Source organism: Lepidochelys kempii, chromosome 8 (genome assembly GCF_965140285.1).
Source record: "Lepidochelys kempii isolate rLepKem1 chromosome 8, rLepKem1.hap1, whole genome shotgun sequence".
Taxonomy (NCBI): Eukaryota; Metazoa; Chordata; order Testudines; family Cheloniidae; genus Lepidochelys; species Lepidochelys kempii.
Window position 1 is genome coordinate 38,494,975 of NC_136387.1, and position 12,227 is coordinate 38,507,201.

General features: G+C 43.3%; 2 protein-coding genes across 15 annotated transcripts in view; both read left to right on the forward strand.

The window, feature by feature from the left end:
- The window catches only part of LOC144929056 (protocadherin gamma-C5-like), a 373,601-nt gene that overhangs the window by 263,198 nt on the left and 98,176 nt on the right, over window positions 1-12,227 (forward strand). Inside the window, exon 1 of one of the 14 annotated variants that reach the window (XM_073356137.1) lies at window positions 6,349-8,937. The exons of the other annotated variants lie outside the window; for them this stretch is intronic. Coding sequence (XP_073212238.1) covers window positions 6,532-8,937 — 2,406 coding nt within the window. The 5' untranslated portion in view covers window positions 6,349-6,531. Of the gene's footprint in view, window positions 1-6,348; window positions 8,938-12,227 lie in introns of those variants that run through there. 14 annotated transcript variants of the gene reach the window in all.
- On the forward strand, window positions 1,809-4,164 carry LOC140916527 (protocadherin gamma-A12). Its single transcript, XM_073358183.1, has one exon. It carries the CDS (start codon window positions 1,820-1,822, stop codon window positions 3,929-3,931), a length of 2,112 nt encoding a protein of 703 aa, XP_073214284.1. The 5' UTR covers window positions 1,809-1,819; the 3' UTR covers window positions 3,932-4,164.

A 12,227-nucleotide genomic window follows, 5' to 3' on the forward strand; every position in this document is an offset into this window, starting at 1 on the left:
TATAGGATGATATTGGGGTATGGTGTCATATAAAGATGTTATTGGCATATTTTTTGATTATTTTATTTCCTAGTGGTAGAGTCATGACATAATTATGCAGGTCAACTAAAACAAGTGATAAAAAAACCCCTCACAAAATGTCATAATGTATTCTGCATATGCCACACAATTTACATGGTGGAAATATTTTACAAATAGTTGGGAGATTTAAAAATGTTGTAGAGTATTTTTCTGTCTTTATCTGCTCTTGTCAAGCCAGGTTTTCTTGGGTACCGTGAATCCAAATATTCATAGATCATAGGGGCCATAACAATCCTTAAAATGCATTTCTGTACGTACACATGATATGTTCTGGAGGTGGCCCTCTTTGCACTTTCCAGAGCTAGGAGCAAGTGCTGAATTCAATGGACATGTTAAACACTTACTTTTCAATAGCGTAGATCTACTAATAGCCCTCCAGAATCTCGAGATATCGATCCTTAGAATTGTTCCTGGAGCATGACTAAATATTGACTATAATGGCTCTGGGGTTAATTTAAATATTTTAACGGGGGAGGAGCATATTCCACAACTGAGGGGAAGTAGGAAACATTTCCCTCTAATGCTTATATTTCAGAATACCTCATTTTTGAAGGACTCAGCAGTCTGGAAATCTTAGAAGTTAGAACATAAGAACATAGGTTGTCCTCAAAGGCACACAGTAGTGGTCAAAGTGCAATTGAAGTGTTCAAAGATGCATGCCAAATTGAAGAAACATGTGATCTTATTCATCTCATGGCTCTGTAATTTATCAAATGGATATTACTACTACATATGTGGTATCTACCTATGTATATGTGTATGTTGTGTGTATATATATACACACACGTGTTCCTTTCATATTTTGACTTCATGCATTATCGGCATATATATTCCTCTTGTGGTAGCATTAGCAAGGAAAATTAGACTAGATATTACAAAACTGAACTTGAAAGCTATCAGACTGGGAAATACACAGACTACAAATTGTTTTATAGTACCCATTTGACAAAGCCCACCCATAGATAACACTTGCAAATTTCATTTCATCTACTGATTTGGTAATGAATGTTATGAATTAAATGACGAATCTGGCCAAGTCAAAATATCTGAAATGTGAACAAAAGATTACTTAATGCTGCAGATGTATATATCAAATATAAGGTTACTAAACGAGGATATTGATATATAACATAGTAAGTGAGTGAAATTCTAAAAAAGTCACTTATATTTAAAAGCTACATATATACATTATAACTCCAGGGGAAATGGGAGTTATGTTTAATTCATATGCAGCAAGATTAAAATTACAAAAATATTATCAGTAAGTCTTTATAAGGAAAAAAAGTTTAGTCACTGACAACAATTTTGTGGATTTCCTGTGCATATATCACACTCATATTTACCTAATAAAAAGAACGCCGATTATTTTAAAAATTTAAGTGTCAAATATAAATACAAATCTACAAACTCCAGCACAGAGCTTCTGCAGTAATTGGTTGAGACTCTGAGCGCCGCTGTTCACCAATCAGGGAGAAGAAATGCGATGAGAGATCCAGCCAGCCCAGCACCGCTGTGAGATAGCACAGAACACAGAGATCAGACTCTCACTCAGCGGGTCTCTCCGGACCAAGCATTAATGGACGATACTGGCTGAAATAGGCTTATGATTTAACACCCGATATTTTCTGAAACATTTGGCAGACATTCCCTGGCGGAGAATCTGCGGCGTTTCCACATTACCATGGGAACTGCAGATGCACAAAGGCTCCGGGATTGCAAAGGGCGAGCCCTGTTCTGCATGATACTGGTTACCGTTTGGGAGGCAGTTTCTGGGCAGATTCGCTATTTTATTCCGGAGGAAATGAAGAAAGGGTCTTTTGTTGCGAACATCGCAAAGGATCTGGAGCTGGATGTAGAGCAGCTCTCAGACAGCGGAGTCCATATTGTTTCCGGAGGTAAGACTCAGTACTTTGCTTTAGATTTCAAGAGCGGCCATTTATACATCACGGAGAGAATAGACAGAGAGCAGATCTGTGGCCGGGTGGAGAAGTGTGTGTTAAACTGTGAGGTTATAGTGGAGGATAAAATGAAACTTTTTCCGGTCGAAGTAGAAATCACAGATATTAATGATAATCCTCCCAGCTTCCTGTCAGAAGAATTCGATTTAAAAATCAGTGAAACAGCAGCCCCAGGATCACGGTTTTCTGTGCGTCAGGCAGAGGACCCAGATATGGGACTAAATTCCATCCAGAGCTACCAACTCAGCAGTAACAGGCATTTCTTACTGGATGTAGAAACGCGATCTGATGGAATAAAATACGCTGAACTGGTGCTGGAAAAGTCTCTAGACCGGGAAGAACAAGCAGTTCACAAGCTAATCCTCACAGCCACTGACGGGGGAGATCCAGTCAGATCCGGCACTGCGCAAATCCGCGTAATTGTTCTCGATTCTAATGACAATGCCCCAGTTTTTAGCCAGCCTGTCTACAGAGTGAGCATTTGGGAAAACGTGCCTGAAGGTTCCCCGGTTGTCACAGTAAAAGCCACTGATCCGGATGAAGGAGTCAACAAAGAGGTGAAATACTCTTTCCAAAAAATCACAGACAAAGCTTCCCAAATGTTCCACTTGGACCCTAAAACTGGTGAAATAACAGTCGTGGGCAAACTGGACTTTGAGGAAGCTGCATTATATGAAATTGAGGTGCAAGCGCATGACGTGGGAGGTCTTTTCGACAAATCGAAAATTATAATCGTTGTTATCGATGTGAATGATAACGCTCCGAAAATCGCTCTCAGGTCTCTCATCAGCTCGATTCCCGAGGACTCTCCCACCGGGACTGTCATCGCCCTTTTAAATGTGCAAGATCCAGACTCAGGAGAGAACGGGGTGGTCACGTGCTCCACACTCGGCAACCTCCCCTTCCAGCTGAAGAAACCCTTCGAGAATTACTACAGTCTGGTGACAGACCGAGCCCTGGACAGGGAGCAGGAGGCAGCATACAACATCACGGTGACCGCCACGGACAATGGGACTCCTCCTCTTTCTACAGCCACCATGATCCAACTCCGGATTTTAGACAGGAACGACAACTGTCCTGTTTTCGATAAAACGTCCTACACCGGCTACGTCACGGAGAATAACCCGATAGGAGTCTCCGTTTTCTCCCTGAGGGCAAGTGACCCCGACTGGGGGGAGAACGCCAGAGTCACTTACTCCATTATTGAAGGAGACAGAAGCGAAGTGCCTTTGTCCTCTTCCATCTCCATTAACTCCGAGACTGGGGCTCTCTACGCTCTGCGCTCCTTCGATTACGAACAGTTCCGGGAGATTCGGTTCCAAGTGCAGGCTCAGGATGGGGGTTCCCCACCTCTCAGCAGTAATGTCTCCGTCACTCTCTTTATACTGGATCAGAATGACAACAGCCCGCACATCTTACACCCTTCCTTTCCCACCGATGGCTCCACGGGAGTGGAGTTGGCCCCTCGCTCCTCCGAGCCGGGTTACCTGGTCACTAAGGTGGTGGCGGTGGATGCAGACTCCGGGCAGAACGCCTGGCTCTCCTACCAGCTGCTGAAGGCGACAGAGCCGGGGCTCTTCTCTGTGGGACTCCACAGCGGCGAGATCAGGACAGCGCGCTCCTTTGTAGACAAAGATGCGCTCAAGCAAAGTCTGGTGGTTTTGGTGAAGGACAACGGGCAGCCCCCTCTCTCTGCCACGGCCACTGTCACGGTGGTGGTGGCTGACAGCATCCCCGAAATCCTCTCCGATTTAAGCAGCCTCTCAGCTCCTGCAGACCCCCAGTCCAGCCTCACCTTGTATTTGGTGATCGCTGTGGCTTCCGTTTCTTGCTTGTTCTTTACCTTTATCCTAGTGTTCCTGGCCCTGAGGCTCCGCAGGTGGCGAAACTAGCAGCTGTTTGACTCCTCGAGTGTGACTTTCAGTGGAGTTCCCGTCTCGCAGTTTGTGGGGATCGATGGAGTCAGAGCTTTTCTTCACTCCTACTCACATGAGGGTTCTCTAACCACGGACTGCGGAAAGAGCCAATTCAACTTTCCCAAATCAAACTATTCAAATACTCTGACCAGTCAGCAGACTTACGAGATAAAGAATCCTATTCTAATGACTGAAGAGTTATACATTAATAAAGGGGATCGGACCTGCGTTCAGGTGAGCTGATATTTTGGCGCTTTCTTATTTGTGTTTAGATATAAGGACTTTTGAATATATAGCAGTATTCTAAATTTATAGGCGAGTGAATGTTATATTCAGCATAATGCTCTTGGAATTAATTTGGAAGTGTTTTGGAAGCCATTGTAGTCTTTGGAGCATTTGGTCAGAACTTATAAGTTTTGTTTTGTGTCACTTTACGAGTTCTGATGAATAACGGATAACGGATTCTGTGATAACGGATGCTTTTCATTGCCTGAAATAATATAAAAGTGTTCGGGCATAATTTAAAAAAAAAAAGATTGGCAGAGAATATGAACGGTGTTGTAAAGCAGGGTGAATAGGTATCGACTTGGCTGTCAATATTATTTTAATTTGCAAACCAGCTTGCTTGAATTCCAACTTGATGTAATTGCAAACTATATGCATTCAAAATCCATAAAGAGGAAATTAACTTTATGTTATTCTGAGAGGTATTGGTGACTGCATCAATCATAATCCTCTTTGAGACTGGGTGTGAATACACCTTTCAAGTAACGTAGCTGTCAGGATGAGTTAATGGGAAGCCCCTCCCCTAAGACAAAAGGGGGTTGTGAACCCACCCGGGAATTTGGAGTGAGCGGGCGGAGGGCTGTTGCTGAGTAATGTTTGTGTGGGGGGTGCAGGAGAGGCATAACGCATAGGCACAAAACTGAGAGAGTGTTGGATCTGGTGTTGGCTATGAGTCTTGGGTCTGTACGCTGAGAAACTACTCCTTTTTTGGGGGGGGGTTCTCCTGTCTTTGGGGAAGAAGGTCTTTGTACATTCACTGTACATAAACAAGACTGCATCAAAGAAAATACCAGACTCCATCAACTTCTGCTTCCAGCTGGAATCTCCCCAGGGCCCAGAAATTTGACCAGCAGTTTGAGTGAAAAGCGGGCAACCGTTATATAGTATTTATTTAGGATGAAGATACTATTTGAACATTTTTTTCATTTATTGTAAAAATAGTAGTCTTGTGTCCTAGTTTGGCGCCCTGAGAAGTTGCCATATATGTGTGGCAGATTATACTAATGCTTTTAAACACAGCTAGTATTAGAAGAAATATTCTAACATTTCTTAGTCATGTTTATCGAGGAAGCGAGATGTTTTTCAACAGCACATGGATTAAAAATAATTTAAAAATGGCTAACTGGAATTTCCTTGGTGAGTGGACCTATAATTATAGATAACTTATCTGTCAGTGGTGTAGGGATATTTGACAGTATTATTTTATCTTTGCATCGTAGGGCAATTTTTAATATACGGATTTACTAGGACTGATTTTACCTTTCCAGAGATGCTTCCATTTTGGAACATTTCAGGGTATGTTTGGGAACCTTTTACTGTGCTTTTTAGGGCAGTTCTGTCGGAGAACTCTGCCTAGTATGTACTTATAGTACAATTTGAGAATGGAAACTTTCCTTTGTTGCTTTAGAAACACTCTGTGTATTGTGAGTGGACCGAATAGTTTGAAGGAAAAAGAGAAGCTAAAACGGACAATAAGACTCTAAAGCTAACTCAAAAAATGGCTCAGTTCAGAAGTTTACTTTGAGGGTTAGAGCCCGCGGCTACTCAAATGCGCTCATGTCACTCACGTGTTAAAAATGCTACACTCTGTCAAACACTAGTGGCTGTGTCTCGGGGGTATTAGTGACTGTGGTAGATGTGATTCTTTGAATAGAACTTGTGAATATTGGAAAGTTTTCCTGCCTATTCATATTCATATATACAGATATAAATACACTGAAAGAATCATTGTCACCACATACACACAAACGATACAGAAAACTCAGGAATGTCTGAGGTTTGCACGATTCATGGATGGCTACACACAAACATACGTACACACTATTTACAGTCGAGATTTTTACATCTCATCTGTGATTCACTTGTTTACCATTAAGAGAAATCATTTTACAACACTGTACACTTACAATACATTTTGAATAGAAAAAAATATCTCCCACGAGAGTCCTAGAGCTGCGTCGTCGCCCATAATAAAATCGTTGCTCTTGCAGTTCTCCCGTGGAGACTCAGAGTGCCGCTGTTGGCCAATACGGAGCCAGGGCTGGAGCTGGAGATCCATCCGAGCCTCCTGCAGTGCGCTTGCTCCGTCACACAGCGCAGATGGGAGAGGAAACGGCAGAGAGACCTTCCCAGTCCGGCAGGTGAAAGGGAACCGTCACAGGGCGCTCTGTACAGCGAAGAAGACAATCCGGACTCTATTTGCACTACGTGATCGCACATGTCTTCAACCTGAAGTGATTAATGAAAACAAAGAAGACAGCAAGAATAGAGCAAATCTGACAGGGACCGGGATGGAAATCAGGCGCCGAGAGCCGATCCGGGCAGTCACACGGCAAGTACTGTTGTTTCCTTTCTTACTGTCTTTGTTCTGCCGGTCGGTCTCGGAGCAGATCCGTTATTTGATTCCCGAGGAAATGGCGAAAGGTTCCCTTGTGGGTAATCTCGCCAAGGATTTGGGGCTGAGTGTGAGAGAACTGCCCAACCGGAAGCTCCGTGTTGTCTCTGTAGATAAAAAGCAACACTTCAGCGTGAATGAGGAAAGTGGCAAAGTCTATGTGAATGACAGGATAGACCGGGAGGAGATTTGCGGGACATCTCAACTCTGCATCATAAATTTCGAAACTGTGCTGGAAAATCCCTTGAACATTTTCCACATAAATGTCGCGATCCAGGACATTAACGATAACGCCCCGCGTTTCTTAAAAGATAATATCAAACTAGAGATGAGTGAATCTACTTTACCAGGTGCCCGCTTCCTCCTGGGAAATGCTGAAGACCCTGACGTTGGGGTGAATTCTCTGCAGAGTTATCAGCTGAGCCCCAATCAGGATTTCATCCTGGAAGTCAAAGAGAGCCGGGATGGCAATAAATATGCAGATTTAGTGCTGCAGAAACCCCTGGACCGGGAAAGCCAGCGCAGCCTTCACTTGATCCTCACGGCTGTGGATGGGGGAGAGCCGCGGAGAACTGGGACCGCCCAGATATGGATTAATGTCGCCGACGCTAATGACAACCCCCCCATCTTCACTCAGGAGCTCTACAAAGTCAGCCTGAGGGAAAATGCACCGACGGGCTCCTTAGTGCTTCAGGTTAAAGCCACCGACAATGATGAAGGTTCCTATGCTCAGATCAGCTACGTCTTCAGCCACATTCCAGAAAAGGCCCGTCCGAAATTCAGTCTGGACCCAGAAACCGGGAGAATCACCGTAAAGGAGCCCTTGGACTTTGAGGAGACACGTGACTACACCCTGGTGGTAGAAGCAAAGGATGGAGGCGGACTAGTGACACACTGCGAAGTGAAGATCGAGGTTCTTGATGAGAACGACAATGCCCCCGAAATGACACTCACATCCATGTCCAATCCAATCCCAGAAGACTCACTTGCTGGGACGGTGATAGCTCTGATCAATGTTAAGGATGAAGATTCTGAAGATAATGGAAAGGCCTCCTGCCATTTGCAGGATGATTCGCCTTTTAAGATAATATCGTCTGCCAATAATTATTACAAAATTGTCACAGACAGCACCCTGGACAGGGAAAGGACCCCCGAGTACAATATCACAATCACAGCTGTAGACAAAGGCTCTCCCCCACTCTCCACCCAGAAAAGCATCCTGTTGCAGATCTCGGATATCAATGACAACGCCCCTGTCTTTGAGAAAGCTTCTTACACCGCCTATGTGCCAGAGAACAGTCCCTCAGGGGCCTCTATTTTCAGTGTAAAAGCCTCAGACCGGGATCTGGACCGGAACGCCGGAGTCACTTACTCCATCCTGAGCAGCAACCTCGAAGAGGTGCCTCTCTCCTCCTACATCTCCATTAACTCCCAGACCGGAGCGATCTATGCGCAGCGCTCCTTCGACTACGAGCAATTCCGGGAGTTTGAGCTGCAAGTGAAGGCCCAAGACGGCGGGTCCCCGCCTCTCAGCAGCAATGTCACCGTCAGGGTGTTTATTGTGGATCAGAATGATAATGCCCCTCGCATCCTGTACCCTTCGCTCGGAGCCGATGGCTCCGCCTTGTTCGAGATGGTGCCTCGCTCGGCCGAGGCAGGTTATCTGGTGACTAAGGTGGTGGCGGTGGATGCTGACTCAGGACACAATGCCTGGCTCTCCTACCATCTGCTCCAGGCCACGGACCAGTCGCTCTTCAGCATGGGGCTGCAGAGCGGGGAAATCCGGACAGCCCGCGCCTTTGCGGACAGAGATGCTGTGAAGCACAGGCTGGTCACCCTGGTGAAGGACAACGGGCAGCCGCCTCTGTCCGCCACAGTGACTCTCAGCCTGGTGTTTGCCGAGAACTTCCAAGAGGCTCTTCCGGAAATGAGCGACCAATCGAGTGACTCGGCCTCTCAGTCTGATTTACAGTTCTACTTGGTGCTGGCTTTAGCCCTGATCTCATTTTTCTTCCTCCTGACCGTTACACTCGTTATTGTGATGAAATTGCGAAGTTCAAGGAAACCTAAATTACTTCAATGTTTTGGTCCTGACTCTTATTCAGCGGCTAGCCATAGGTTCCCACTGAACTATGATGATGGAACTTTGCCTTATTCATATCAGCTGTGTTTATCCTCGGATTGCAAGAAGAATCCTAATGTCCAGATAGCAGAGAATATTCTGTGTAGTGACAGCTCAGGGATGCTATTTCTGGGCAATGGAAGTAGCATCTTACATACTCAGAAGGAGACTGCTGGGGAGGTAAGTTTCCAATTTCATACTCATCTTTGTTTGCAGATTTTTAAAGTATATGTTTACCTCTTTAAGGAGTGTAGGAGGTCATTGTGAAATTGAACGTGAGTAATTTTTCGGCTATTATGTTGTACACATCACTGGAGTCTCTGAAACAGGAATTAATCATAGAACAATAAAAATATAAAAATGTAAGACTGGCAGGGACCTCCCAGCCCTCTCTACCGAGTCAGGACCAAGAAAACCTATACCATCCATAACAGGTGTCAAGCTGTCCTGCAATGAATCAAGAGCCTGGACAGACTGTTAGGAAACAGGGCACAACTCCCCGCTCCTACCCATTGGCTGTGAATTCTATATATAGTTTTCACCAACCAATTATCCAATTAACCAAGTGTAAACTCCTTAAGTACTTTAACAGCATTAACATGTAGTCACAGATAGTCCCCTTGGATACTCCAGTCGGTCTCACCACCAAGGTAAGCTTGCCCTTGTGATAAATGGTCCCTTCCACCAAAGATCAGAGCAATAGTCAGGTTACTCCCAGTCCCAAAGGATTAGTCACTTACCCCAGGTCCATTGCACTAGAGGTCTCACATCAAAGACAAGGCTAGTAGCCAAATCTATAATAAAGTATCTAAGCATTTATTAACTAGGAAATGATTAAAACAGCTAAACATACACACTTAAATGAGTTATAGTCTTAAATTTCAAAAGGTAGTAGATTAGAAGCTTCTCTAATAAGCAAGTTCTATGTGTTCCTTGGGTCTAACACTGGCTAAGCACTTGGGATCTTTTGCTTATGTTTCTTAATCCTGGCCCCTTAGAGTTTAATTAGCATAAATACACAGTTCCTCCTTGCTAGGGCTTCTGATTCCTTCCTCTCTTCTGCTTCAGCTTGCAAACTTAACTGTTGGGAGGAATTCATGTGCAGGTTTCCTACTCATGGGGTACGGGGGAAGAGTAATAAACAGAGTCTTTTGTCTTCTGATGTTCCACAATAGTTGTTCTGGTGTTGATGGGCCTTCTTTGCCAGGCAGGACATAACATCTTTTGTTGGAGGCTAGTATTTAACACGAGTTAATGTTTCTGTCCTGTCTGGTGATTTACAGAGGCTTATAATACAAATGCTTAAATATTACCTTACAATGTTGGATACAGATTTTATAAGTGAGATTAATGCACGCAGAAACTTACAAGCATTCAATAAATTCTAAACACTAAGCACATTTTTATAATTCTGATACCTGTTTTAATAATACTAACACTCAGGTGAACTATACTGATTCCAGCTACCTGTTTGTCAATATTCAAATGAGGCATGGGGACCTTGGCAGAAGTTGGCACCTAGTTTGCCAGCATCACAACAGGTGTTTGTCCAACCCCTTTCTTTAAAACCTCCAATGATGGGGATTCCACAACCTCCCTTGGAAGCCTAGTCAAGTGTTTTGCTGCCCTTATAGTTAGAAAGGTTTTCCTAGTCTAACCTAAATCTCCCTTACTGCAGATTAAGCCAATTACTTCTTGTCCTTCAGTGGACATAGAGAACTACTGATCACCATCCTCTTTACAACACCCTTAACATATCTGAAAACTGTTATCAGGTCCCCTTTCAGTCTTCTTTTCACAAGACTAAATATGCCCAGTTTGTTTAACCTTTCTGCATAGGTCAGGTTTTCTAAACATTTGATCATTTTTGTTGCTCTCCTCTGGACTCTCTGCAGTTTGTCCACATCTTTCCCAAAGTGTGGTGTCCAGAATTGGACACAGCACCGCAGCTGAAACCTCAACAGTGCTGAATACAGGGGGACAATTATCTCCTATGTCTTACATATCACACTCCTCTTAATACACCCCAGAATGTTATTAGCCTTTTTCACAACTGCATCACACTGTTAATTCATATTCAATTTGCAATCTGCTATAATCCCATGATCCTTTTCAGCAGTACTACTATCTAGCCAGTTATTCCCCATTTTGTAGCTGTGCATTTGATTTTTTCCCTCCTAAGTACTTTGCACTTGTCTTTATTGAATTTCATTTTGTTGAATTCAGACCAATTCTCCAGTTTGTAGAGGTCATTTTGAATTATAATCCGGTATTCCAAAGTGCTTGCAAGCCCTCCCATCTTGGTGTCATCAACAAATTTTATAAGCATACTCTCCACTCCATTATGAAAGTCATAAATGAAAATATTGAATAATATTGGACCCAGGACTGACCACTGCAGAACCTCATTAAATACATCCTCCCAGTTTGTGAATTAACCATTGATAACTACTCTTTGAATAAGGTCTTTCAACCAGTTGTGAACTCATCTTATACAAATTTCATCTAGACTGCATTTCCCCAGTATGCTTATGAGAATGTCATGTGGGACTGTGTCAGAAACCTTACTAAAATCAATATATATTATATCTACTGCTTCCGTCCAATCCCCAACGCCAGTAACCCTGTCAAAGAAGGCAAATAGTTTGGTTAGCATGTTTTGTTCTTGACAAATCCATGCTGGCTATTCTTTATAATTCTGTTGTCCTCTAGAACCTTAGAAAATGATTGTTTAATAATTAGTTTCAGTATCTTATAATTCAGTATCACTAATTAGTTTCAGTATTGTTTAGTAATTAGTTTTAGTATCTATCTTAGTATTGAAATTAGGCTGACAGGTCTATAATTCCTCAGGTTCATCTTTTTCCTCTTTTAAAAGACAGATACTATGTTTGCCCTTTTCCAGTCCTCTGGGACCTCATCTGTCCCCTAGGAGTTCGCAAAGAAAATGGCTAACAGTTCTGAGATTGCTTCGCCTAGTTTCTTAAGTACTGTAAGATGAATTTTGTCAGGCCCTACCAACTTATTTAAACATTATTTAACCTGCTCTTTCCCTATTGTGGCTTGTGTTCCTTCTGTATCGCTGCCTGCAGTGACTCAAGAGAGTAAGTACCAAAGTCAGGCCAGACTGTTAGGAACCATGGAACAAACCCCAAATTGGTTGTGAGTTCTATACTTAGATTTTGCTAAACAAATATCAAGTGTAAACGCCTTAGGCACTATGACAGCCTTAACATGGAGTCACAGATAGTCCCCTTATTACTAGTCTGTCTCACCACCACCATGAGCTTACCTTTTTAATAGATAGTACCTGACATCAAGAATCACAGCAATATTCAGGTTACTCCCTGTCCCAAAGGACCAGTCATTTACCCCAGGTCAGTTGCACTTTAGATATCACACTAAAGACAATGCTTCTGTCCAATTCTATAATAAACTTTATAAAGATTTATTAAATAGGAAAAGAAAAT